The sequence below is a fragment of the Talpa occidentalis genome, unplaced genomic scaffold, assembly GCF_014898055.3.
Source record: "Talpa occidentalis isolate TD23 unplaced genomic scaffold, MPIMG_talOcc4v2.1 talOcc4.7, whole genome shotgun sequence".
NCBI classification, from domain to species: Eukaryota; Metazoa; Chordata; class Mammalia; order Eulipotyphla; family Talpidae; genus Talpa; species Talpa occidentalis.
The window spans coordinates 113,906,643-113,929,998 of NW_023605083.1; the positions used below are offsets into that span (position 1 = coordinate 113,906,643).

Sequence of the window (23,356 nt, forward strand, 5' to 3'; positions counted from 1 at the left end):
TACATTTGAACGGAGGGAAAACATAAACCCACAGAAAGTCCATTTAGATAAATAAAAATTACCTTTACCTCCAGCATAGTCTTCTGAAATCTGCTCTCATTTAAAGTTGCTGTCACATACTATTGATTAATTTGAAGTCTTGGAGATTCATTGGCTTTTTATTTAACTTTGGTTTCAAATAAATAGTATTTTTAGTTTGTCTGTTTTGCTCAATTCTAATCTCTGCTTTTCACTACTAAATTAACTAAACAGTAATTTTTATGCTTTTACTAAAATCAATAAAAGGTTTATGTCACCTTTAATTGAAATTAAATATAGAAGAAACTGGATGAAATCAGCTACTGAAAGTCTTTCAATTAAACAATTTATGTGTATCAAAACTTCTCACAATTAATAAAAAAATCCCTTCTTATAGGTTACTTGTTTACATAGTTGATGGTTTATTAATTGGTGTGGAAGTGTTCATAATTGTTATCTCTTTATTGGAGTTTTAGGAGTATAACATAACCAGCACCCCCCCCTCCATTTAATGTTTCTTACCTTGAATTTACTGAGCTGCAGTAAAAACTTTGACCTGTGCCCTCGCTTCCTGGTGCATTTCTCTTAAGCAGCGTAGACTGAACTTTGCATTTTATCTAGTCAGCAAGTTTGATGATAGGGACACTTCACCTCTGCCTATAGGATTTCAGCAGGGATATGCCCCTAATTCAGAAAAATCATCGTTTTCTACTCAGCTATGATGCAATACAGAAGAAAAGCCTGGCTGCACATTCTGTCGTCTCTTAAAAGAAGGCTACTCAAATTGTGAGCTGTGGATCACTTGCATCAGAATCACCTGGACTGCTTGACAAACAGGTAAGCTGGCTGCGGCTGCACCTGAGATCAGCCTGACTTTCTGGGGATGGAGCCGTGACGCCTGCATCATCAGTAAGTTGTATAGGTGATTCCTATGGTCTTTAGAGCTTAGGAAACACTGGCCAAAAGGATAATGAAAAATCATCATGAAAAACAAATTGTCTGCTTATCTATTTGAATGATTTCAAAAGGAAAGATGTCAAATAAACATTTTCTCTGGGCAGGAAGAATTAAAAACATTCATAAGAAAAATTTGAGAAGATTCATGAGCTATTTTCCTATTCCTTTTCTTTCTTTAACTCAGTGTAATAGAAGATAAGAAGGTGTCATAGTGCTCACAGCTTCCCTGCCTCCTATTCTAGATTTTTCTCATTCGTTGTCCAAATGTTTCTCATTTCTGTCATCATTAACTTTTGCTTCTTTCCTATTTATATTTCAAGATCCTGGGCTATAGGATCTTTTGTGTATATAAACCAAGACTCTTTTTCAGATATTTTCTTTTTGTAAAAGGGAGAAAACACATATTTGAAATGATAACAGTGTGTTAACATGCTCTGATTACACAATCAAGGTTCCCTCTTTTTGATTTCTATGTAACAGAGTTCCAATTTACCAGGCCAAATATCTCAGTACTTTTGCTGTCAATCAGTGAAGCTATAATATATAATTCAATCATCACACATTTCTTTTCCCACTGAACAAACATTTACTGAGTTTTTAGATTAATATTTTGACTGCAGGAACTTTGAAACATTGTCAAACTCATAGTGCTATATAATAACTAGACCGAGCCTCTTCTCTCTGCCCAAGGCAGTAATGAGGCAAATTTCTGTTTATTCACTCTGTGTTATTAGGCCAGGTCATCAAAATGGGGCTCTGTATGTTTAAATGACAACTCAATTCATTGGGTACACTCCAAATGGAATTCTGTACACGTTTCCCTTGGGAAACACTTGCCTTACAGGCCCTTGTGAAACAAAGTCTCCAGTAATGTCACTAATGGGTTCAAAATATCTATTAGGAAATAAAGGTTGTGTTTATTCCTTAGAGATTTTACACATGAAGTAACTAGACTTTTAGAGAATAGCTAGTTTATACTTTAATTTTTTACATGTAGAGAAACTGAGGTGCAGTGTGTGGAGATGGGAAATTTCATGCTCAAGGGCAAATTATGAGTGACAAGCCTCAGAAAAGGATGAGTTTTCCATCCAGTCTTGCACTGGGCATGCCATGCTGTCAGTGGGATGTGTCAGAATATTATTTTTCACACACCAGTAAAACTTTTCCTGGGTCCTGCAGATTTTCTACCTGTGTGCAAAAGCCATCATGTTTGTGTCCCACAATAAACACCTTACCTCCTTTTTTCTCTCCATCCCTAGAACCAACAACATGGAGACACTGCCCTTGACATAGATTCCAAATGCAATCACTTGCCCCAGTTCAAAGTCCTAACCTCTTTTGCCTAGTCTGTGGTTGTCACTTCTCCCAGTTGATCTGCTGCTTCCACTTGCCACAGCTTCCCCTGTCACCAGGTCACTTCCCTATGGAGATTCAAAGCCATGTTGCAGGCATTCAGTGGAATGATTCGATATCTGCACCTATTGTAAAATGATCACTGCAAGTCTAGTTAATATCCCTCACCACACATAGCTGCAAAAATTATTTTCCTTTGATGAGAGCTATTAAGATCTGCTTTCTCAGCAATTTGAACATATACAATGCAGTACTATTAACTATAGTCACCATATTGTATATTACAGCCCCTTGATTTATTTATTTTATAATTGAAAGTTTGTACCTATTGACCACCTTTACTCTCACTCATTTTGCCCACCCAGCACCTCTGGCAATCGCCAATCTGTTCTCTCTATGTATGAACTCTGTGTGTGTGTGTGTGTGTGTGTGTGTTAGAATTCATATAATGTGAGATCAGATGCATAAGTAAATTTTCAATCTTTGATCAAAACATTGAAATGGATTCCCCATGTCTCTTGGAATAGAATCAAAACTAGTTATCACAACCTGTAAGGTTCAACAGCATCTGATTTTGTGCCTATCTCTTGGCTTGATCTCTTACTACCCTCTTCCTCTTTTGACTAGAACCATCCAGCTCCCTTAGAGTTTCTCAAACATGCCATGTTCATTTGCTTCTGGATCTTTGCACTTGTTACCAGCTCAACCAAGAATGCTGGTCCCTCAGTTTCCAGTGTTTCATTCCCCTGCTTTATCCTGGCCCCTCTGTAAACGCCACATTCTCAGCAGGGTCTATCCTGGTCCCTTGATGGCAAAGAGCTACCTGCTCCTGTCCACCCTGGCATTCTCTGTTACCTGACTCTGCTTTAATCCTCTCGGTATTTTTCTCTCTGCATTAAATTATAAAATGATATATTATTTATCATTCTCCAACAGAATATAAGCCTCATGAGAACAAGAAATTTGTCCCTTGTGTTCATCTTTGATATCTTACTATCAGAAACAGCACCTGGTATGTGCCAAGACATAATTAAAGTTTAATGAATAAAGAAGTAAAATAATAAGAGTACATACACGCACATAATGTGTACATGCAAGTATACCCATGCACAACCTTTTCTGGACAGACCAAACTTGCTTTTAATTCTGGATAGACTTTATAAATAGAAGGTCACACTATCCTTTTTTAAAAAGAATAATTTAGAGAAGATACAATGAAAAGTTCTTTGAAAATCTGCTACTTGAAAAATGAGCAAAGAGAGCACAGATAGAACCAAGATAGACTGAAATTTTGGGGTAAAAATTTTAGGAAAACACCCTTTAGCTCCATTTTTAAAATTGGACTTATAAAGGCAAAAAAAAAAAAAACCCACCCCATAAATAACCACGCAATTGAATGGGCTACAGTGTGGAATAATAAGTTCCCCATCACTTGAAGGAAGTAAGCATGGCCTGGACAAACCTCAGTGGACACAGCTTTAGAAAGGATGTTAGCACTAAATAGGAAGCTGCAGGAGGCGATGCAGAGAATGATCTCTCTCTGTCCCCAGGAGCTCTAATTCAGGGGTTCCACCCAAGTTATTATTACTATTGAGAGAACTTCTGAGAGTCTTTAAAATTGCTGTCAAAGTCTGTGATTCAGAACTTAGAAAATATTCATTAGTGACAAGTTTAAGTCCACTAAAGAAAGTGAGTGATAAAACTTGTTGGTGCATTTTCTATTTTTTAAAAAATGGTTGTGGCTGTATTACAGCCATTTTACTTTGTCACGATGGTTTTAAAATTCACTTTCCAATAAGAATTCCCATAGTATTTTGAAAAATGATAGAATTGTTGAAAAAATCATTGAGGTTCTTCCTTTGAAGAACAAAATTATTTGAACATGGAAATTCTATTTGGTGTGAATGAAAGACACAATGAAAGATAATAAAATCATCAAAGTACAACACAGTCTCACCTCATAAAATGTTCATTAACTGCCATAATATATGCAAAATGCTTTACCTAAATATCTCATTTTAACTCTTTCATAATTTATTTTAGAACAATGTCATCAGTGCCTCCATTTTTCTGATGTATAAGTTGAAGATCATATATGTTAAGTGCCCTTGTCCATAGTAACATAGCAAATAATAGGCAGCATCAGATCAAGCCCCAAACTCTAATTCATTTCTTTTTTATTGATTTACCATTCATTTACATAATTGCATAATTTGGGGAGTACCAGCATCTCTGATGCCAGGTTCATAATCACATTTTCACCTTTATTCTTCTGCGCTGCAGAATTTCAAGCCCCATGGAAGGAACACGAAAGAAATAATTCCAGGAGGTTTACTTTTTTATTTCCCCTCAAGTCACGCTATATAAGAAGTCTCCTATTCAGTCTCCTTGTTGGACTGTTCCAGCTATAAAGTACAATAAAAATGTCAAAAATTATTCTCCTCTCCCATAATGTGGGCCTTTTCTTGCCAGCGTGTAGAAGGCAATGATGGATTTTCCATACACTTTATAAATTGTCACACCCTGTTATTTTGTTTTTCAAAATCTATTTACATTCCATGGCTTTATGTTAAGCTTGGGTTACTACTTCACACATTTATTCTAAACTTAATTGAATTTTTATTACTCAAGATAAAATTGGTGTTTTGCATTTTGCACAATATTTCTCTGCTGTGGGCTTTCATAAGGTATAATTATACTTAAACTAGAGCCTGTGGCAATTAATTATTAATGAATGGTGTAAAGATATTAATGTTTATCTGTAACAACTGAGAAGCTACATTTGTTTCCCTCAATTGTCATGGCAGAGCCTGGCTTTTGATGCTCCTTGCCTGCCTTACTCAGTGTATTTCAAACCCAGCATCCTATAGATGATGTAATATTAAGAGATCTTCTAAATCAAGACCTTCCAAACCATGTGTGAATGTACATGTGTGTATGCATATATCTGTATATAAAACATACATATATGTGTACATCTATATGCATACAAACATATGCAATCTGTATATAAAACATACATATATATATGTGTACATCTATATGCATACAAACATATGCAAATACATATCCAGATGCAGGTATGCACACACACACACACAATACTTTGCACTGATATTGTCATCAGATCTACTCTGTGTCAGTATCAGTCTCTGAATTTTAAAGATAAAGAAACTAAGACCTAAAGATTTTAAGTCAACTATTGGAGATCACATAGCTAACAAGTGCAAAGCCAGGACTCAAACCCCCTATCTCATTGATCTGCCCACAATAATTGAATGCTCAGAAGTTGACAGTAATAACCACCGGATTTTTAGGACTTACTTTGCAGCAGATACTATGCATATGTTATCTCATTTATTCCTCAAAACAGCCTATTGGAGTAGATATGAATCCACTTATTACAGCCCAAAAGAAAACTATTACTGAGTCAAGAACAAAACATAACAATAAAAAAGCAATTAAAACAATAATTCAGGCTGGGAAAGGTTAGGTATCTTGTCCATATAACTTCTAAAAGGCAAAGCAGTCATTTCAAGCAATGTTTTCTGATTCCTATTTCAGTTCTCCACCAAAAGTCATCTCCCTGTTTTTCCTTCCTAATAACAAAAAGAAAAAGGGGTTTAGTTAGTGAGATAAATATTTGCTTGAAATTGAAATGCCTGTTTGTGTAATTGTCTATTCCTTTTTACATCACTTTCCTAACCCTCACCCCATCCAGCTATTTGAAGATTATTGTACTGACAGGGGGCAAAGAGAGATAGAATAGGATACATGGGAACTATAACTTAGCATAACCTAAATGTCTGGTATATGATTTTTTAAAATTCCTGGTAGGCAAAATTTAGAAACCACATATTGCATTTTCTAATTAAAGTTACATATGGATTTGGATTAATTGATAATTTTTTAAAAGATTTTATATATTTATACAAGAGCTGCAGTACAGGTCAGAGGCACAATAGGGCGAGAGAATTCACCAGAGATAGAGCGGGAAGCAGAACAGGCAGATGGAACGAAGACACTCTGAGGGGAGCAGCTGGTGAGGCAGGAGAGGTCTGCCATGCCACGTGGGTTTCTCCCTGGCCGGCTGGGAATCGAACCCACACTGCAGAGGCTGCGGGCAGCTTCATAGTGCGGCTCTCAACCTGCTGCACCACCGGGGAGGCCCAATTGATAATTATTAAGAATCCATAATGTATTGAAAGTTTTCATGAATACTGTTCCATTTAACAGTCTCAATAATACTGCATGAAAGATGTTTTTGAGAAAGAAATTGTGGCTTAAAGCATGTAAGTGCTGTTTTGAAATCCCATAGCTACGAGTGATAGGCTCAGATTCTGATTAAAGATTCCATGCCTTTTTATCCACCGTGTCCCCCCGCCCCCCGCAGTGTTGAAATTTGAGCAATACTCCTTTGCCGTCAAGCATTGTCCAGATATTGTGGTTTGTATTAGACATCCCCTCTCTAAGTTCCTGTGATGGTCTTCAAGCCTCTAAGGCAGCTGTTTTTCTTAGTTCAAATGGTCACAAGGTCAAGTCTCCAGACCGGAAGACAGCTCTTCTTCTTGCATCTATATTACCATCTGACATGGAAATGAGGCACTATCCTTGGTGCCATTGGTTATTTGTCCCCATCTTGATTAGAAGGAGGGTTCAGTATGGTGGAGCAAGACAAGGTCATGAGAGGTCAAATTCAAAGGTAAGAAAGGAGACTGCAGGGTAAGCTGCCTAGCTCCATAGGGTAACAAGAGATTAATATAGTTTTAGAAAACTAATATATATGAAGTTATCAGTAAGATATCAGAACTGCTGGTGAACTGGAGAGAAAAGTACTGTTTCCATCTCACCAAGCACCGTTAAAACACCTGAGAATACCACTTCCCCAGTACATAAAACCCATACTCTAACAACGGTGCAAACTTCCAACATTAGAGGATAATTTTTTCTCCATCCAAGTCCTGTCGTTGTTGGAATTAGTAGGCGTGTTGGTTTTGGTTCCACACCCTTACATACTCTGCTCTGGGTTGCTGTGGCTTTGTCTTTACCGGACACATTTCTTTTTGGTCAGTTTAATGTCTGCTAGGTTTTTGCCAGCATGGGGTGTTGCAAGAGGGGGATTAGAAGTCAGGGGGCAGCAGGAAGGATTCACTCATTCAGTTTTGTGTCTAGTTTTTGCAACAGCTCTTGCTCCAGCTAGCAGCAGTTCTTCCACTTTCTGGTTTCTTCCAGCTATCTCAGATCCACCCTGCATTATGTTCCATCAGGCCTGCTGGTACCAGCTGAGACTGGCTCTCCTCAGAGGTTTGAACTGCAGCTCCTCCTCTGAACTTCTAAGGCCCCAGCACTACCAGCATACACATTCTTATATTTTCTTCTCTTTTTAAATTGAGGTACTATTGTTTACAGCACTGTACAAGGCTATAACGTCACACCTGTGTGACTGTATCTGTCACCCGCCACCAACCAACAGACCCCTCTGTCTGTTCCATACACCCACGCCTTTTTCAGAGTCCAAGGGTTTGTTTCTTATTTGTGTGTTGGTTTGTTCATTTGCTTTGCCTCTTTATTTCCCATGTATAAGTGAGATCATCTGGTATTTGTCTTTCTTGGAAGCACCTTCTCTTGAAAGGTTTGGGGTAATCCAGTTCTGATACCCCAACATCTTTGCTTTGTCTTTCCATCATAATGGTGGTAACTGCTTCCTGCAGTTATTCTCTGTGGCAATTTAAGAGTTTCCTGTTGAATTTTTAGTTCTCCAACATCTGTCTAAACAATTCTCTATATTAATTCTCTCAGAAAAATGACTACAGATGGTCCCCAACTTATTATGGTACAACTTACACTTGCCTTTTTTTTTTTTTTTTTTTTTCACTTTTCCATGGTGTGGAGGCAATCTGCATTCAGCAGTGGAGACAACTATAGGAAATTCTCTCACCACTGGGCAGAGGCCACCAGCCATAGCCCCCAGGCAACACGTGCTACTTCAGGGATTTTCAATGTATGATGGGCCAACCAGGAGGTAGCCCCACTGGAAGTGGGGGACTAGCTGCAATGGTATTCCTGATTAGGCCCTGCTGGGTTCTTAGGATCTGCGTTATCTCTGTTGAGCTTCCATTTGGAATAGCCAGAAAAGTCTTCCCCTGGAGGAAGGGGGCATGGTGAGGAGGAAGCTCATAAGTCCCCTTACCTCCAGTTACCTTCATTGTAAGTTTGTCATTGCTTCTCCATAGAGAAGGCACATTCAGACTGACTCAAGTTTGCTCCCTGCTGGTTTAAAGTAGGTAGCCGAGCAGGTGACGAGAAGAGTCTCTCCTGCCCAGAGTTCAGAGGCCAAATAATTTGGACAACGTCTCTGAACTGTTATATACCCTACTTCCTTATACCTGTGAGTTTCACCCACACTTTCCATCATTTGATTTTGTGATACTGTCACTCTGCACCTCCTTCTGAGTCATTGAAATTTGAGTATTCTAAAATCAATTTTCCTTGAAAGTTTTGTGAAACTCCTGAAGGTAAATGAGAAATCTTTGGGAATAGCACTCATATTCAGTTTGATAAGAAGCTCTATTCTCTTTCTTTGGCTAATGAAGACTGTTGAACAAGCTACTCAAGTAGTTATGGATTGACCTGAATCTAAGAATTCAAAAATGATTATAGTAACACCTCCAAAAAATGACCACCACCTCCTTCTGAAATTCTTACACAAAAGAAAAAAACTAGAGCTCATTCTGCTTATTTTCTTTCCAATAAGAACTCTGAGGTCATAAAGGCAGGATGCCTGTCTATTTCCCACTTCCTAGGCAGGGTAGAGTGAAACAGTTACCAGGAATTCCCCCTTTTTATTATGAGAAATTAGTGATTTGAAAGGGAAGGCTCTTTTTTTCAAGAGTAGACCATTTAAAATATATTTGAGATTTCATTCCTATCCATTTAAAATCCACTTTCCTAAAGAAATAATAACTTATGGGAGTTTAGAAATGAATTCTATTTTCACATGCAATATTTATGTCCTTGCCCCTCCCAAGGTGAAATTTAACAAGGTAATATCCACTCATGAAGATCTTAAAAGATTCATCAAGAGAAAGTATTTGAACTAGTAATATGAAACCATCACTTGAATATAAGTTTAAGTGACATTTGCCATATCCTTAATATTTTGCAGTTCCTGACAATGGCACATTGATATTTTTGTATATCTTTTGTAAGGGATGCTGAGTCCCCTTTGGTGTCAACCATTGTTAACTCTTTCCCAGGGTTATGGCTTCTTATACCTGTCCCATATGCTTAGCAGGAGATTCTTTTTGTTCTAATGAGTTTTCTCCTCTGTCTAGCAGCAATCACAGACTAGATTCAGAACTTCATGGGTTTCCTACCACAGTAACTCAACTCCCTTATTAAATACACACAGCAGCATCAGGGAGAAAGATTTTGCTGTTGAAGTTGGCAAAAATCTGGAAATTCCATTAGCAGGAGAAGAAAATAAGCTAGAATTGGAGAGCTCTATAGTAAGTGCCAACTCCCTGTGTTGATTTAGAAATGGGATGCCTTGTAGAGTTTTCCAATTTCAGCATTGAACTTACTTACTTTTTGAATATCTTCAATAAAGTGAATATGATTTCACACAAGTATTTAATGTTTAATACTGCTAGTTGGATCAAGGGGGCAGAGAAATCTTTCCAAAGGTAGCCTGCTGTGCTGGTGAGAACATACCTACAACTGATAGTGTAAGCAGGGATGACTCTGTAAGTAAGTGTGTATACAAAACCAAGGGTTTGAGGTACTGGATCTTTAGACATTTTATTTAAGCATGAGAAGGAGAGAGGGCCATGGGCTAGAGAAGGGGAAACTCTTGACTTGGGCCTCCAATTATTTGGAGTAGATCTGCCATACTCGCTATTTACAAATTTTCCTAATGTAAATGGAACTTACGACTAGCCTAGCATGTAGAAAATACAGAATAGAGACCCAGAATGTGCTTTTCAACTACAAAACAAAAATATGAAATTCCATACTTATAATTTTAAGGCTAAGCATTGGGGAATCAGGCAAAAAAATATCTTGGCAAATAATTAAAAAAAAAAATCTGATACATTAGTTGCAGACTCCAAAATGACATGAGCTGGGATAGGCGAATGCTTTCCTAATGAAAGCCTCTCTTTAAACTGAGAATTATTATGAAACTAAAGTTCTCTATATTGATCTGTAGTTGCTACCTAGAGGTACCACAGCTGGCTTAGGGAAGAGAGTATTTCTTGTTCTCTCAAACTTCACTGGAAAGTATTCAGTGTAAAGAAACACACTACAACTCCCCCTACACACACACACACACACACAAGGAGGGATAGAGTTGAAATTACTTTGGACAGAAATCAGAAAACCTTGGAAAAGCTTTTTCAAATAGGTTGTATGGCTTTGGATAATAAATTTATTTTCTGTGTTTCAGCTGCTGCAATGTGTTACTTGATAACAATAGACAGAATGATGGGGATGGAAGGTTTAAAAATAAATAATTAGGAGGACAGGAGTCAAGCTGTGGCTCTGCCTTTGCTCTTGTTTGTAATTGAACTTGGACACATGAGTCAAGCTCACCTTGAGCCTCTATTTTCTCACCTGAAAATTAAGTGGTTGGACTAGTTATGAACTGAAATTGTGTTCATGTGCACTTGATAGGTACTGTGAAATATCTACCATCAAATGCGTGACAAAAATGCAAGGAAGACTGGAGTTATTTGAATAAACAAATACATCTACTTACTTTTTCAGCAACCATTTACATAGTGTCCTTTATACTTTCAGGGAGAAAAAGTTGTCTTGATAAGAACTGAAGTCCGGGAGGCTGGATATTTGAGAAAAAGATTAACTATGGTGAAGAGAGGAAAGGTATATGTATACATTGGCTTCCACTAACTTCCAAACAGACACCCCAATCATTGACCAAATCATTAGTGTATATCATTTCCCAGTCATTATTCATCTGGTAAAATGAGGCATGGAATTTTACATGAATAAAATATCTATTATCTCTTCTAAAAAATTAAATTTCTTATCTTTACAAATTATATCATGGCTAAGAAGAAATCCTATTTTTAAATAATAATGAACTAGGTGGCAATCAACCTATTATCCAGTCTGATGTCAAAGAAGAAAATACCTGTTTTCCTGGTGGAATGTTATTTTACTATCCTCATATTCCAATGAACTGAACTGCATCCCCTCAAATACATTAAGATCTCCTTTTGATTGACTCATTTTAGAGAACAAGGTCTCACATCAGTGCCTCAAATAACCCACATGAACTTACTGTTCAAAAATATAAGGCATGTTACGGAGTAGTATTGAAAAGTGGCAAACTTTTCTTTTTTCAATTACTTTGTGAGAAGCTCCATTGATCTACATTTGGCATTTTTCATGTGACCCTAATATCTCCCTGCTTGTGGAAAGCAGAATAATGCACTGCCCCCAATGTCCATGCCCCTAATCCTTGAAGCCAATGGGTATGACCTATGTTACCTCATAGGTCAAAGGGAGTATACAGATGCTATTCAGTTCTGGATTTTAAGATGAAGAGATTAATCCTGGACTGCCCAGATGAGCCCAATGTGATCACAAGGATCTTCATTTAAAAAAAAAATTAAAAAATGAATGAAGGCATGGAAGAAAGGAATGTGATAGAGCAGCAGATGGAGTAAAGCCATTGCTGAAAAAAGTCAAGAACAAAGGCATGTGGGTCATCTCTAAAAGCAGAAAAGGGAAGGAATGAATTCTCCTGGAGCCTCTAGAATGAATGTAGCCCAGCAGATACATTGCTATTAGTCTCATTTCAGGCTCTGACCTGTGTAACTGTATGAGGATACATTGTGCTGGTTAGGGCCACAAAACTTGTAATAATTTATAACAGCAGCATAGGGAGCCAATCCACTATTTGATGACCTCAATCTGAAGGCTGAATAGCAGAACCCTGGTACCCTGTTTGAAGTTCTACCTCCCTACTAGCTCTTGAGGACTCCTGCAGGGTTGGCCCCTCTGTGTTCACCATCCATGTCATCACCAGAGTCTTCATCACCACCCACCTCTTCTTCCACTTCTGGTCTGTGCTTCGTGTCTCTGGCTACTGCACTCCACAGGTTGGGGTACCATCAAGAGTTTAGTTCTGCTTCTGCTACCATCTCCACAGCAGCTTTGGAACTGCTGCAATCCTCTTTACCATTGCATCTTAGGCACTGGCACAAAAATTTTCCCATAATATGTTACAATTTTTATCAGCAGTCATCTTCAGATATAGCCATTGGAGAAATTCATTGAGAGGTTGTGACCAAAGGCTGGACCTTGAGCTGGATCCAGGTAATTGGAGACTTCATCCCCTCCCTTGCACTTCAAATGTATGTTTTGCTCACGGTTTCCATGGTGGGAGCTATTTTTAAGGATACTGTCTTGAAAGAATTATTGCAGCTACCCAGACTATGTGCATGAGCCTCATTAGTACCAGTCTCTAAACTCAAGATTCTGGTGGGCCCACATGATGATCTACCTATCTTGTGGTTGCCCAAGCTAAACTTCATATGGAAGTCCCCTTGCTTCTTAAAAACACTAGAAACCAATCTGGAGTGGCCTACTTTTTTCTTTGGCCTCTCCTTGCCTTCTATCTTTGGGGGTCAGTTTCTGATTTCACCCAAAAAGCTCCTGTGCTTGAATAACAGAAAAGAAAAACATTCAGAGATTAACTTTTAACAGGTTACTAAAATGATTAGCTTCAGATAACAGAATTACATGCTAATCTTACCGGTTTCCCTCAGAGGATGGACATTTTCTTAGAAATCATCAATTAAATTTAAAAATGACTCAAACCTTTTTTTTCCCTAGAAATTGCTAATGTGAAACTAGATGTTGAGGGACTGCTGTGTTTAGAGCTGTATTTCAAGTGCCAGGAACAGAACTGGCACTTAGACTGCTCTCAGATTCTTTCATTAGAAATGCCTTTGATTATTCCTAATTTCCAGCAATCTTCTCTGTCTCCCAGTTTACAGCAGTTAAGGTCTAAACTGCCCAATCTACCATTACATCTCATCCTGCCTTCCAGCTGTGCCATGCATGAACTGCTGGACTACCTCAGTACAAAAGGACTTTCCAAATGGAAGTTTTCATCTTATGAGCATGAAGGGTGATGATGTGGAATGGCCTTTGAGTTTGGAGGACCTGGGTATGGTTTTTACATGACAACTGAGTAACTGAGACTTTGGGCAAATGACAACTCTGGGCTTCTGCTTTATCACCTGTAAAATGGAAGTGATAATATTTCTCTTCTATTGGTGTAGGATGACTAAATAAGATAATTCATATAAGAGGGTTGGCAATGCCTGGCATACCTCAAACAATGTATGCACGGTATTATTTTCACTTAAATACCATTATACGAGTTGTTAATGGTTTAGTTGCTTCTTTTTTAGTTGAAAGTAGATGGAGCTGAGAATAGGTTAAATATTCCTTAAAAGGGTTGAAGGCAAGTGCACGGAAGGAAAAGGGAAAAATTAAGGCAGTATTATTTTACTGTGCTTGATGCTTAAAGACAAAATATAGGGAGAAATGCAATTTGTAAGCTTCTTGAAAGCAAGGATTATGGATTTTCAGTTCTATGACCCCAGCATCTTAGCCAATGCTTGACACATATAAGGCACTCACTTAACATTTGCATAATTCATTAATAAATAAAAGGGTCTGGATATAAAAATCCAGGCACCCTGCTTCTGCTTCCAGAGAGAGTTCTGCTGGTAGGAAATTCCACTTCCCAGAGGCAAGTTTCTCACAGAAATCACGACTGTGAACCCATATAGGGTGGCATCCGTCCATCGTTGGCAAATTGCTTGCTTTTCTCTCTAAAAATCTTTCCTGCGTAGACTGTCAAGGTGCTGAAACATATATCCCTCCCTGTCCTCTCATATTTCCCAAAAGGGCTAATTCTCACTATCTCAGGTTCTTTTAATGTTCTGAGGTCTCAACGTCTTTCCTGCTGAGCCATGAAACTCTCTACGTAAGAATCAGCACTTTCTTCATTTGGGTCTATATTTTTGATGTGCTGACCACTGGCGTCCTTGGAGTCCTTGGATGGCGGCTCAGAGAACAGACCCCTCACACACCTCCAGAAAGAGCAGGCAAGTCAGCCAGCGGCTCCTTTTCCGAAGGCAGCAGGAAGACGCAGCTGGGACTCTCAGAGCGCGCGCAGCCCAGGAAGCGAGCTCTGCTCCCTCGCTGCACTCAGCAGAAACTCACCAGATTCCTGGGCAGTTGGAGTCAGTTCAAGAATCCTGGGAACGCTGCAGTGTAACTCCTTTAGCTCCAACCCCGCACCCTCGGAAGCCACGCATCCTGGAAGACTCACTAAAATGACTCTGTGCGGATAAAAGGCACACACTGTCCCCTCCACTTACCCACCCTTCTGCGGTTATTACAGCGAGACGCACAACGAAACGGCTCCTAAACATCAAAAATTTAAAAGTGCAAAAAAAATCCCCTATGGGTTATGGGTGCGTTTGTTGTGTGTCCATCCGCGCCTGTGCAATCTCTCCAAACGTCACAGTTTGCAATTCGGACAAGCGCGCCTAGACAGCCGAGCTCTTCCCAGGGATTCCCCTAGCCCGTCTCCTCTTCTTCAGCGCCCTGGAAGAGGTAGGTCAGGGATAGTCTCAAAACGCTGCTGCAGCGAGAAGCCACGCGCCTCCCTTCTCCCCACCAGCCCTCTCCGTGAACAGTCCCGAGCGCAGGGTTTCCTCCCAGTACCCCCGCGTCCACGTTCCCCGCGGCCGCCCAGGTGCGAGTCCTTCCCAGAAGCGGCGAGACCTTCTGCGCGGGGCGGGCCGGCCGGGCCCGCGGGCGGGCGGGCAGGCGGGCGGGTGGGGCGCACGCCGCCCCCACTTCCCCTGGGGCCTCGGGGAGCTGCGCGCTGGGCGTGTGCGCGCGCGCGCGGCTTCGCGGGGAAATCTTCAGTGGAAGCTGCGGAGTGGCGCTGGCAGGGAGTATTCTGGAGCCCAGCAAAAGCCTCCGAAGCGCCCGAGCTTCTCGAAAGAAAAGCAGAATAAGAGAAAGCGAAGGAGAGCAGCCCGTTCCCCCAAAGCCCGGGTTCCCCATCGTCTCAGACCCTCCCGGAGCTGGGCAGAGGCGCAGTTGGCAGCGGCCACTGCTGGTGCCGGACTTGGAAAAAAACGTTTTTTTCCCCTTTCGGGAGGAGGGAGGTGAGGGACTTGCAGGCGAGAGTTGCACCCGCTCTGGGAACCTGCAGGGAGACTCCGAGGTAAGTAGTGTTTTGGCACTGGAGCGGAAAGGGGACGGGGGAGGGAGGTGCAGGAGCGGGACGGGAGGGAGAGGGCAGAGAATGAATTATGCCACACACACACACACACACACACACACACACAAATCCCCAATATTCCGCAGCGCAGGGAGAGCGCAGCACGGCCCTCCCCGCACGCGTCCCGCCCGGGTCTCCCGCGCCCAGCCGGCGGGCGCCAAGTTCTTTTTAAGGAGAAGAGAAACTCCCAAATCCGGGAGGGTGCCGAGGCCGCCGGGGCGGGGCGGAGCGCGTAGTCGGAGCCCGGGGCTGGGGCGCGAGCTCCGACCCCCCGCGCTCCCCTCCCGATGGCCGGGTTGAGCCTCCGCTCCCCGCCGGCCTCCCGCCGGCGCTCCCCGGGCGCGGGGCGGCAGGGCTGACGCTGGGGCTCCGGGGGCGGCGAGGACGCTCACCTGGCCGAGCCCCCCCCCTCCCACCGTCCTCCCGCCCCCACCTGCTCGCCTCCTTCCCTCCGAATCGGGAAGCGTCGGGATCCGTAGGCGAGGAAATAACGACCCCTGCAGTTGCATTGCGGAAAATCTCGGCGGCCGCCGCGGCGCTAGTTGCGGGCGCTGGAAGCGAGGCGACTGGGGGTTCTCGGGAGCCCTGGAAAATAGAGAACAGAAAGCGCGCGTGCGGCGTGGGGAGCCCGCGAGCCCCCGACGCGCCCCGGCCCCGGGCTCGCCACGGTCCCTCTCCGCGCCCCGGACGCGCCGCGCGGGCGCGTCCTGCTCTTGGGGAGCAGGGAGGGTCAGCGGAGACTGCAGTTGGCCGGCGGTTTGGGGCAATAATCCCTTCCTCTCTTTCTCTGTCTCTCTCCTGCCGCGTCCGCTCCACCCCAGCCTCCCCGGAGCTGGAGGAGAAGGGCCCCGAAGTGGAACAGCCTCCCCCGACCATGCCCCGGTGAGGGGGGCGGACTTCGAGGGCAACTTGCCGCGGACTGCCTGGGCTTGGCCAGCGAGCTGCGAGCAGCCGGGGCCCGGAACTGAGCGACGCGGCCCGGCGGGGGGCTATCGTCTATGTCTTCTTGGGGCGCCAGGCGGATCGGGGTCTGGTTTTTGCAGGAAGAGCCCAGCGCTGGTGGCTTCAGGTGGCTGCTGCCGCCGCTGCTGGTGCTGTTTCCGCCGCTCGTGCTAGGAGCTGAAACCGGCGAGCGGGGAGACCTCCGGGGCAGCGAGGCATCGGACATGTGTCAGCACATCTGGGGCGCACATCCGTCGAGCCCGAGGGGAGATTTGCCGGAACAATTCAAACTGCGATATTGATCTTGGGGGCGACTGTCCCTGGCCGGCTGTCGGGTGGGAGTGCGAGTGTGCGCTCGCTTGGAAGTGTGTGCGTGTGTATGTGTGTGTGCCGTGAGGGGCTCCCCCCTTCCCCCCCTGTTTTCCCGTCGAGTGATGCACTTGGAATGAGAATCAGAGGATGGAAATAGTCTGGGAGGTGCTTTTTCTTCTTCAAGCCAATTTCATCGTCTGCATATCAGGTATGGGACGCGCTGGAGTCGGGCGGGTGTGGATTATGTTGTGTTGTTTCGAATGTGTGGGGTTGTATTGTGCATCTAGGCTCAAGTGGCCTCGCGGGGGTGGGAAGGGTGGGGGTGGCAGAGACCTTTCAGCTTTGTGGCTTTACTGTCTTCAGGGAAAAATCACCTAAGCCTAAGGATGTGTGTGTGTGTGTGTGTGTGTGTGTGTGCAGGCATGCATATGCATGTGTGTGTAGTGAGGGGAGTATCTTTATGGAGTCCCTGAAGGTAGAAGAAATGGGAGAGGAGAAAAAAAAGAGGCAGGTGGGTGTTGATTTTCAACTGTTTCCCTGGCTGAGAACTCTGGCGCCGAAATCTGAGCCTTGGCATCCCCCACCCCCATCCTCTGGCTTCCAAAGTTCCCAAACTCCCTGGTTCCAGGCTGGCAAAATGGATGCAGATCCCTGCCCTGGTATCTAGGCACTTTCAAGAGACTGCGGGAGGATGCAGGGCTGGAGAGTACAGGCGGGGACCAGAGGGCTGTGAGGTCCTCCTTGCCTTCTCCCCACCTACACCAGCACTTGGTCCTGATGGTCTTTGCAACATGCCAGCATGCCCCCCCACACCCCAAATAAAAGCAAAACCATCTGAAACAACACACCGTTATAAAGCCACATTCACACCTTGGTCTTTCCTAATCCCCAGAGGCAAGGCTGTGTTGGCTACTCATGCCGATCTGTGACTGAAGGAGCTAAATGGGAAGCTAGGGCATAGAGGTGAATGAGGTGGGGCTCATGCCATGTGTCTTGTGTGCTAGGAGGGATTCTGATTTCTAATCAGTGTCTTTGTTGGTGCAGAGAATTGGGGGTGTGGAGGGCAACTGTGAGAAAAAGCCTCAGGTTTACCAGTGCCTCCTCCCTTTGGCTATGTCTGCCCCATCCCCTATCCCACCTGTCATCTGAGCACGCAGGTTAAGACCCATTTGTGGTGCTCCCCTCTGCATTCCCTCTGCAGAACTGGGGTCTCAGCCAACTTCCCATGAAGTCACCAGGAGAGAAGAGCAAGAACCTTGCCCCCTGTGAGCAGACACATTTGAGCAGCATTGGGCGGAGGGACATGTTTCCTGCATCTTCCTGCAACCCAGCCAATCCCCTCCCTCTCGAAGCCAAACCTGACTCTGGATATTAAAAGCCCTTGTCTGCCCTATCCTGCTCCCAGTTCCAAATACCACTATTCCTCATATGCTGGTATAGCTTTTATTCGAAATCATTCTGTTTGGGGCTTTAACCACCCAACAAACAAATCTGCCTTATAATGTTTTAGAAGTATATTGTGTACCTGGCAGGCAATAAAAAGTGCTCTGGGGTCATCCCAGCTCCTCTCATGGGAACTCTTACTCCAGTCCTACATCTAAGGGAAAATTCCCAGGAGACTTGTAATGGTTTATAGCAGCTGAATGTCCAGGGATAGACTGGATGACATCTCACGAGGCCACCTTTTACAGCCTGTTCTTTTACAAGTCTATTCCAATATCTGCCTATTTTTCCCTCTCTTCTTTCCTCCCTCTCTCACTGCCCCCTCTCTTTTTTATATTTGTCTCATAAACTAGCCCTTTCTTAGGTCTCTCCATCATCATAAATAATTTTCAAATTAGCTGAATCCCTTTAAGATTTACAAAGGGTTAACCTCCATGGAGGCTCTGGATCCCTGACATCCTTTGTGCCCAGGCCCTCCCCTGAATTTGGTGAGGCTATCAGAGGGAAACCAACTGAGAAGGGGTCCCCAAAGGAGACATTGGTGGGATATCTGTCACAGCTGTACATGATTTGGGTGTCAGAGACTAAATTATATAAATAGTACTAGGAGGGGTTATTTCCAGCCTAGGATGGGTGCTGTGGAGTATGAGGCCTTTCACATGTATTTACTAAATAATCATCATTGCTATGTAATGAGAGGATGAAAGTGTATGCAAAATTGCTAGCTATTAGCTAAACACAGAAAACTAGGTTAGCATTCCAAATGCCTAGTTAGGATTTGCATTAATTTGCACTTTACGAAAACATTTAGGCAGAAATGCAACATTATGTGCTCCATATTTGTACATTCATAAACTTAACTGTAAAGGGCCATTCTTTCCCCATGGCCAAGGTGGCCTCCTCCCTCATTCAACCTTGTCCATGTATGTTACAATTCTGATTAGTAATGTAATTATGACTCACAGTTGCCACAGCTTGAGGACTTCATTTTCCCCTCTGCAGCCTTGAGAGGTATAGGAATGCAATGCACTACAGTTGAATAATTGTGGCTCATGGAGAGTTTAGTGGGTCCTTCATTTCTTTTTCCAAGATTTGCAGTTTTAATTTGCTCACAACTGAGCTTTACCAAAAGGGACATAACCGTGTGATCATATACGCTACTAAATATTAAATTTAAAACTTTTTTTTTGAAAAACAAAGCTCCTCTCTTCTATCTTGGGACAAATCACCCTACCGAGTAAATGGGTACTAATTCTTACTGAGTCACCAGGCATCAGTGATTGATGCTTTGGTAGAGCCAGCTTCATTATTGAGGAATACCAGACTTTTAGAGCCAGCAAAAGTCTGCAGTATAAACATTTTGCAGGAGGAAAATTTTGGTAGTAGATTTGACCTAGAGAACGCATGGTGGGTGCCTGGATGTCACTGAGTAGCCTTTGGTTTCCCAAGCATCCTGGTGTTTTGCAATTTGGTTGTTTTGTTAACCAAAGATTCCTACCCTCACCCCATCCCACTCCCCAAATTAGAAGGTATAACCAAGGAGTTTTCTCCCTGAGCCTGTGTGGCTGTATTGCTTAAAATGCAGAGATCTGGCCTTGGTCTGTTTGATGGCTCTACACTGACTATTTGGCTGTGATGAAGCGGTGGGCATGGAGCTGGACATTGGCTGGGCTAACTTAGAGAGCTCAGGGGAGGTAACATGTGTGCCTTCCATTGAGAGATGGTGTCAATTTTGGCTATTTAGGGACAACACAGCTAGGCTGAAGAGGGAATGCAGTGATCTGGGAGGTCCTCTGACTCCACAGGAGAGTCAGATCTCATTGTACTGAAAATGCAAAGCAAAAGATCTGTGAAGAAACAGGAGAGAGATTTTTTTCTCTGTGCTAGCAAGAACACCATTCCCTTCTTAGAAAAGGAACTCAGATCAGCGAGAGAAGGAATGTTTAGAAGCACCAGCAGAGAATTTCCTGGCCCAAAGACCAGCTGCCTGATTGGATTTTCACAAAGCATTCTACTTCCCTATAAGTAACTTTACTCTTTTTCAGTTTATTCATTATAGTAACTGCAGTAACAATTTGAATTAAGTAGTGCTTTCCCATATATTGCATACTATTGCATGAGCTTTAACTCTGTTGTTAGAATGTGTGGGGTCATTTTATAGAGGCTCTCAGAGTCCACAGAGGTTCAGCCTGGAGGAGTCACATTCAGGTCTGACTTAGTCAAAACTCAGTATGTCATTTATGTCTTACATCAAGATTTAAAAAAAATATTCAGTATTTTTCATTTTGATGCCTCCAATTGAAAGAATAAATTGTGTTAAGTGGATGTAAGTCTTAGAGAATTTAGAAGTGGATGTTTAGGGTGATTGCAGTCTAAAGCTAAGATGAAGGTAGCATTTCAGGTGTGCATGACTCTGGCTATAGAGCAGATAGGACTGTTACTTAAGTTTGCCCCCAGTGCCTTTTGATTAGCAATCCCTACAAACAAAGAATAGTTCATACATTCTTTTCCTAATCTGAAGGACAATTAAAGTGGCCTTAACTTTAACTTCTTTACATAGAAAAAGGGGGTAATGGTGCAGATCCCATGCATTTGTTTTATGGATTAAATGAGATAATGTGTTCAGTGCTTTTCACTTGGGTGATTAGCATGGGGTATGAGGTATAGTGAACTTGCAGTGCATATTTATTTTTCCCACAAGTCTGGAATTACATAGGTATTGTGAAGTCATGATAACACATTTTATTATGCAAATCAGAAGAGGGGCTCCAGGTGTAGGATTTGAGCACAAATCCTACTTTCAAGGAGGACATGGCTAAACTTTGTTTGAAATGTCTAGTAATTTTCCTTCTCATGTAATGAGACTGGTAGTGTCAGACTTAGGTGGGTAGTCCTGGGTAGAACCCACTCTGTGACTGTGAGTCATAGAGTATTGAGGTGAGTTTGGAAACTTTAATAAATCACCTGGGAACAATGTGGTGCTTATGACCTGGGGGATCAACAGAATTTTCTCTTTCAACTTAAATTATTACTCAGTATAGCCCCAACTTTAGACTGCTTCCCAACTGGCAAGCTACATTTGCTGTCAGTGTAACTTGAAATAGAATATTCCTGTAAATTAAAAAAAAAGCCTTACCCCAACAAAGACTACTTCTCTGATGATCTCAGCTAATCCAGTTTCCTGTGTTGTCCAGCCCAGCTGAAAGACACCATCATCATGGATGAGATTGTCCCTGCAGTTAGACAAGAGTCTTCCTGAGTAATATAAAATCCCAGGTAGAAAGAGAAATGCCATTGTGGAGAGCTTGTTCTTAGGTGGGGAGGGGGTAGTCAGTACCAAATATCCCACTTTTCAACTTAATTAAGCATTACAAATTCAGGTCTGGGGTTTAGGTTAGGAGGAGGTCGTATGTGGTAGAAAGACATTCCAAAAAAAGTATGGAAGTTAGAGGACCTGCTTGCCATCAGACTCTCCCTTAAATACTTGTGTGACTTGAGCAATTTGCTCAGCCTCTGAGAGTCTCAGTTTCTGCATCTCTAAAGTGAAAATTATATCTCATTTGCTTTTTCAAAGCATTCTTGCAGGAGACTTTAGAATGATCCTGAAAGAGTTCTTTGTTTATTCAATGTAAAGTTTCCTTCTATATTCTGGAATGATCAAGGCTTAAGATAGTCACTTCTTGGCTTCCAGCAGGACCCCCTTTAAATACCAAAATCCAGGGAGGCTCAAGTCCCTTATATTAAAGGGTATAGTATTGTATATAACCTATGCATAATACCCCATATACTTAAGCAATCTCGAGATTACTTATAATAATCAATACAATACTATTTACTATTTATTTACTATTTACAATACTATTTACTCTGTGTAAATAGTATTATACTATGTTTTTTTAGGGAACTATGAGGAGAAAGAGCCCAGATGTTCAGTAGACACAGCCATCTAGTGTCTATATATTTTCATATGTGTTTTTCACTCACCGCTGGTTGAATCAGTGGATGTAGACCCACAAATATGGCGGGGCTGACTGTAGTTTTAAAAACCACGTAGATAAGTGCACAAAATGTAGCATGATAAAAAAGTAATGTGAACATGCTTAATTGTTAATATATAGTTAGAAAATGTATGCTGCACTAAATGTATGGCAACATAAAACAGTAAGAATAATGCCTAATTTTTGGGTAAAGGACATAATGCTCCTGAGAGAGTTCTTTGTGTTATGCAATTGAAGAAATGCTTTAGAAGGAAAAAGTCTAGACATGAAGAAAAAGAAGGATACTAGAGCGATGTTGAAGGTTGTGATAAAAGTGATAGAGAGGACCCCATCATCAAAAACAAAGTAATGGGAATGATTGAGGACAGTCCCCGTGGGAGTAAAAGTTTTGCTTTGGGAATAATGGCAAGTTGGGATGAGCCCATTTAGGTTGCTAGTGAATTGAAGGAATATGGGATGTCCTAATATATTTAATTTCTTGATGATTTTAATTTTCTCATTGTGGATATTTGCATGAATTTAATGGACTGAAGTAGATTGAAATTTACCTGAAATGCTAGCATTTCTTTGAATTTTAAATTTATGTTGCATTTGTCTAACTATTGCTGTACCTTGCATAGTTTGTAGCCTAGTTGGAATTGTGGACAGTTGAATTTGGAGGTGACTTCAAGTTTCTCACTTGTAAAATGAAGATGAGACTTCCCAAGGTTGTTGACCCTACAGAGTATCTGTAAGGAACAAACCACTATTTTCAAAATGCCTGGTATGGTGTTTTAAATGTATCATATGAAATGCACATATATCATATGAATTGTACATGTATCATATGAAATGTACATATCATACTGAAACCAAGATAGACCTACATGTGAATCCTACCATTCATATTTATTCTCTTTGTGGTATTAGAGAAGTTCTTCAAGCTTTCTCAGCTCTCTAAAACCTGTAAAATGGGGCTAGAGAAAATGTATGTGAAATCCTGCCATAATTC

At 42.1% G+C, this 23,356-nt stretch overlaps 1 protein-coding gene across 1 annotated transcript in view; it reads left to right on the forward strand.

Moving 5' to 3' along the window:
* The first annotated feature begins 15,277 nt into the window (after window positions 1–15,277).
* Window positions 15,278–23,356, forward strand: part of CA10 (carbonic anhydrase 10) — a 432,852-nt gene continuing 424,773 nt past the window's right edge. The window contains exons 1-2 of the mRNA XM_054688693.1: window positions 15,278–15,613; window positions 16,492–17,132. Coding sequence (XP_054544668.1) covers window positions 17,072–17,132 — 61 coding nt within the window. The 5' untranslated portion in view covers window positions 15,278–15,613; window positions 16,492–17,071. The remainder of the gene's footprint in view (window positions 15,614–16,491; window positions 17,133–23,356) is intronic.